Below are 4185 nucleotides of genomic sequence, written 5' to 3'. Positions count from 1 at the left end.
ATGCCTCACTTGATTTTTGGAGTTGTGATAAATAAAATCACATACAATATATTGGAAGCCAGACACAGGGAACAACGTACTAGAATGAAACACATTGGGAGGCAAGGGACTTGGGTTCTAGTCTTGGTGCTGTCTTTTGCCAAGTGACTGTAAGCAAATCGCCAAGTAATCAGACCCTCAGGTGCACACACTGCTGACCTCTCAGCAGCTGTGAGAAAATGCAAATGTGAGAAATTATCACTATTGCTCCTTGAGGGTAAAGACGGCTTTCCCTTTTTAATCTTTGGAACCCAGCAAAGTCCTTGGCATATAGTGGGTACTCAGTACTTTCGTTTAATGAATTATAAATTGCCCAGAAATCATATTTTTAATCATTAGTGAACTTTTTTACCCATAAGCTTATAGCCTTTGGTCTCATTATGATTGGTTGGATCCCTGGGCCTGTGTCCCGAAGTATTTGTGTTCCATGCTAACCTTAACATACTCAGATATGTTATTCAGCCACAACTGAAAGCACACACACCCACAAAACCAGCAGTAAAGAGAGAAGAAGAAAGCAGCTCTTCTGTATATGGCAGCTGTAAGGGGACTGTTTCATAATCCTACACCCAGTTCTGGTTTGGTTACCACTCCTCTAGGTTCCTTATTACTCTATGTACCCATTCTACAGAATTCATCTCCAGAGTGAAGGTGGTAGCCACTGCAGAGGCTCAAGCTGCTTTCGAAGATGACTCTTCACGGGTAGTTAAGAATGTGAAAGATGCCTTACAGTTCTCCTCCTAATGGGAGATGGCAGGTGGCAAGTGGCAAGCAGAAACATGGATGAGGGTGCTGGGCTTCCTGGTGCCAAGGGAGAGCCGTTGAAGACTTCTTGGCAGTAGAGAACATCACACGTGCCCTCCACACTACACACCGTTCCAGAATTGTTAAAGTATTTGGTCTCTGAGGGCTTTGGTAGAAGAGGAAAGCTTGTAGAGATTGAGAGAAGGGAGATGGAGAAGACCAAAATGCTAACAGTCACCATCATTACGTGTGCACTGTAATAAACTGCCCTGGACCAAGGGCACTGGCAAAGGTTGGATGTTTTCCAGATCTGCCATGTATCATGTCTTCCCATCTTACTGAGAAGCATCTATGCTCTTAAGTCATTTTTAATACCATCTCCCACCCTCAACTTCTTCTTCCTTTTTTCCTTCCCCTCTTCTCCACCCACCGCATCATTTCTCCCTCCCTACCCTGAAGTCCGACTAAAGGTAACCTCAGGCAAGCCTCACCCAATCACCCCAGCTGGGTTGGGTGTCCCTCTGTAGCCTTCAACTCACCGCACTGTAATTTCTGGTTTATTTACTTACGGTCCAGTTCTGAAAAGTAGAACCTTTATCTTGTTCACCATTTAATCCCCAAATACTCCCAACAGTGCATCACACAAAAGAAGAAGCTTAACAAATGTTTATTAAGTGTACCAGGTTATACTTCTAATTTATTGCATTTCCCCCCCAGCTACTACAATAACTAAGCAAACAGAGTTACATGTCAGTCTTTTTTCTTTGCACAGTAGACAAAAACTGTTGGAAAGCTAGATACCAATCAGCTATTTTTTTTCCTGGTACCAGATCATCCTACTGGTGAGTTCCTTCAAACCATTTAAGTATAGCATTCAGTGCTGCATAATTTGTTCAAGATCACAGAATAAAATGTAAAGTTTTTCAATTAATTTTACAAAAGCAGCAAAACTCTACAACAAAATCCTACAGAAAAAGTAGACCAATCTCATTTATAAACATCAATTTAAGTGTATTAAACGTAACAAAACTTAGCAAGATACAAAACCTAAATCCTAGTTACACGAATACAACTGCTACAGAAATAACGACCTTCTCCCCACCTAGTCTACTTATGATTCAGACAGTAGCTTTTATACCCAACTTCCCCCTGCCCCACCTCTGGCTGGCCCTCACCAGGGGTGGATGCCGGCCCCAGGATTAGCATTAGCCCTGGCCCTAGCCCTCACACTGCCCCTCTCAGCCTCGTCTGCCAGGGCCTCACGGTACTGCACTGGCCAGTGGTGGGGTTCTTTCTTATGGAGCTTGGCCACGAACCCCAGGACTTTCATCTTGCTGGTTTCCAGGTCGCTTCGGGGACCCCAAGAGAATTCACATGCCGGTGGATTGGTGTGAGAAACACGCCGGTAATTGAGGTATCTCAGCTGCACGAAATCTTCCATAATAAGCCTCCTCGGGTACCCAAAGAGGAAGTGATACTTTGAGGGACGCACCTCCAACCGACGCAGCATCTCCCAAACCTGTGCCTCCCTGGCGCTATTACCTTTCATGTAGATAAAGCCCAACATCATCATTAAAAGACCCAGTCTGGGGCCATCTCCTCCCAGATCCTCCTCCTCCTCCTCCTCCTCAAGAGGTTTTAGTTTGTTGATCAGGATGTTAAGTGTTGTGCTTGCGGTCAAGCTGTTTCAGCTTGAAACCAAAAACATACCGCAGATGCTCTGCGGCCCTTGCGATGATCTCAGGAAACAGATCCTTTAAGTCTCTGATAATGTATTTCACCATCTCGGATAGGGTGATGGGACTCTTCTTCCTGTCCTTCACCAGCAGAAACTGCACCAACTCGGCCACCGTCCGATCCAGACGGAGGCAGGCCCTGCGCCGGGACAAGGTTTTGGCTGCCAAAGCCCTCGCACCTTTCAGGGTGAGGGAGGGCTCTGCAGCCCCCTCCTCCCTTACAGCGCCAAGGTCCTCCTTGGGGCTCTCTTGCAGGAGGGGGCTCGGGGCCACCTCCTGCGAGGCGGTCAGGGCCTGGGTCTCACTGTCGTGGCCACCATCCATCTCCCTCTCGGCCTGAGGGATAGGGAGACCCCCGCTCTCTGGTTTCTGCAACATGTTTTCGGGCAGGCAGATGCAAAGTGCGTACACTGGCCGAGGGGTGTGCAAGCCGCTGCACAAACCCCGGCGGAGGGGTTGGACAGCGGCTGGGACGGCTGGAGTAGGACTAGGAGAGATGACAGAGGGGACTTTGTGGCTTCAGGGCTGCACCGCAGAGGGTTCGGGACGGCCGCAACGCCGCCGGCGCCGAAAACCCGCGGCGAGGCCACCGCGCAGCCTCAGTGCGCGCCGGCAAGCCGACTTGCCGGACCACTTCCGGCCAACTCAGCCAAGATGGCGGCCCCCAGGCCCCGCGAAGCCCCTCCTTTTATTGCTCCCGCTGGGGTGGGAGTGAGCACAGCCTTCTCAGGATGCCAGGGCTGTGGAGGAGTGTGTCGCCAGCGCTGTTTTTTAGACTCGAAGGCTGGAGGGGGGTAATCAGGGCTTTTCTGAGGTTTCAGTGTACAAGGATGAAATAGGGATGGAGTTCCAGGCACGTACTTTCAGCAGGTGCTTATTTCTATGTGTGTATCTAAGATTTTGAGTAATTTACTGTAGCTTAGTGCGGAGTGCATGAAGGTGAAGGCTGAGAGATAAGGCTGTGCGGGACAGTTAGTGACGGGTCTTGACAGGGTGCTACGGAGATTGAAATGTATTCTGAACACGATGGGAATTCATACTACAGGGGGATTTAAGCAAGAGAGTGTCCGGACCAGATCTGTATATTTCCAGTCTCTCTGGTGGCAGTGTGGAGGATGGATTGGAGTAGGGCTGACCAAAAGCTGGGAATCCAGCTTGGAGTATTGGTATTATTATAGTGCAGAATAGGAACTGAGACTCAGCCAGTCTTGTTCATTGTCATATCCTCAGTGCCCAGAACAGTGCCTGGCACATAGAGGCACTCCATAAATATTGTAAAATGGATGACGAGGGGGTAAGGATAGCAGATTCTACGGGGGTCAAAGAAGATGATAAAAGATATACTGAGGTACAGCTGGCAGAAATAGTAACTGATTGGAGGAAAGGGGAGTTTTTTTTGTTTTTTTTTTTTTAACCTAATCAAACTTAACTAGTCCCATTACTTTTTTCTTTTTGCTTATTCTACTCTGAGCTTTCTCCTACTACCAGTCTGTCTCTCTCCCTCTCTCCCTCCCTCTCCAACTCCTCCTCCTCCTCTTTCTCCTCCTCCTCTCTCTTCTTCCTCTACTTCCTCCTCCCCTCCCCTCCCGTGTCCTTTCCTCCTCTCTCCTCTCCCCCTCCCTTTTCTCTTCTCTCCTCTCCTCCCCTTTCCCCCCCCCTCCCCCCC

The 4185-nt window shown here is 48.7% G+C and overlaps 1 protein-coding gene across 1 annotated transcript; it reads right to left on the bottom strand.

Moving 5' to 3' along the window:
• Positions 1-1954: 1954 nt before the first annotated feature.
• MAGEF1 (MAGE family member F1) lies at positions 1955-2995 on the bottom strand. The gene is given in 2 exon segments (XM_024124191.2): positions 1955-2443; positions 2445-2995. Coding segments are annotated over 2 exon segments (942 nt in total). The 5' UTR covers positions 2898-2995.
• Positions 2996-4185: the final 1190 nt, after the last annotated feature.

The sequence above is a fragment of the Physeter macrocephalus genome, chromosome 1 (assembly GCF_002837175.3).
Source record: "Physeter macrocephalus isolate SW-GA chromosome 1, ASM283717v5, whole genome shotgun sequence".
NCBI lineage: Eukaryota > Metazoa > Chordata > Mammalia > Artiodactyla > Physeteridae > Physeter > Physeter macrocephalus.
Note: the sequence above shows the minus strand (reverse complement) of the source record. Positions and strands in the feature narration are given on the sequence as shown.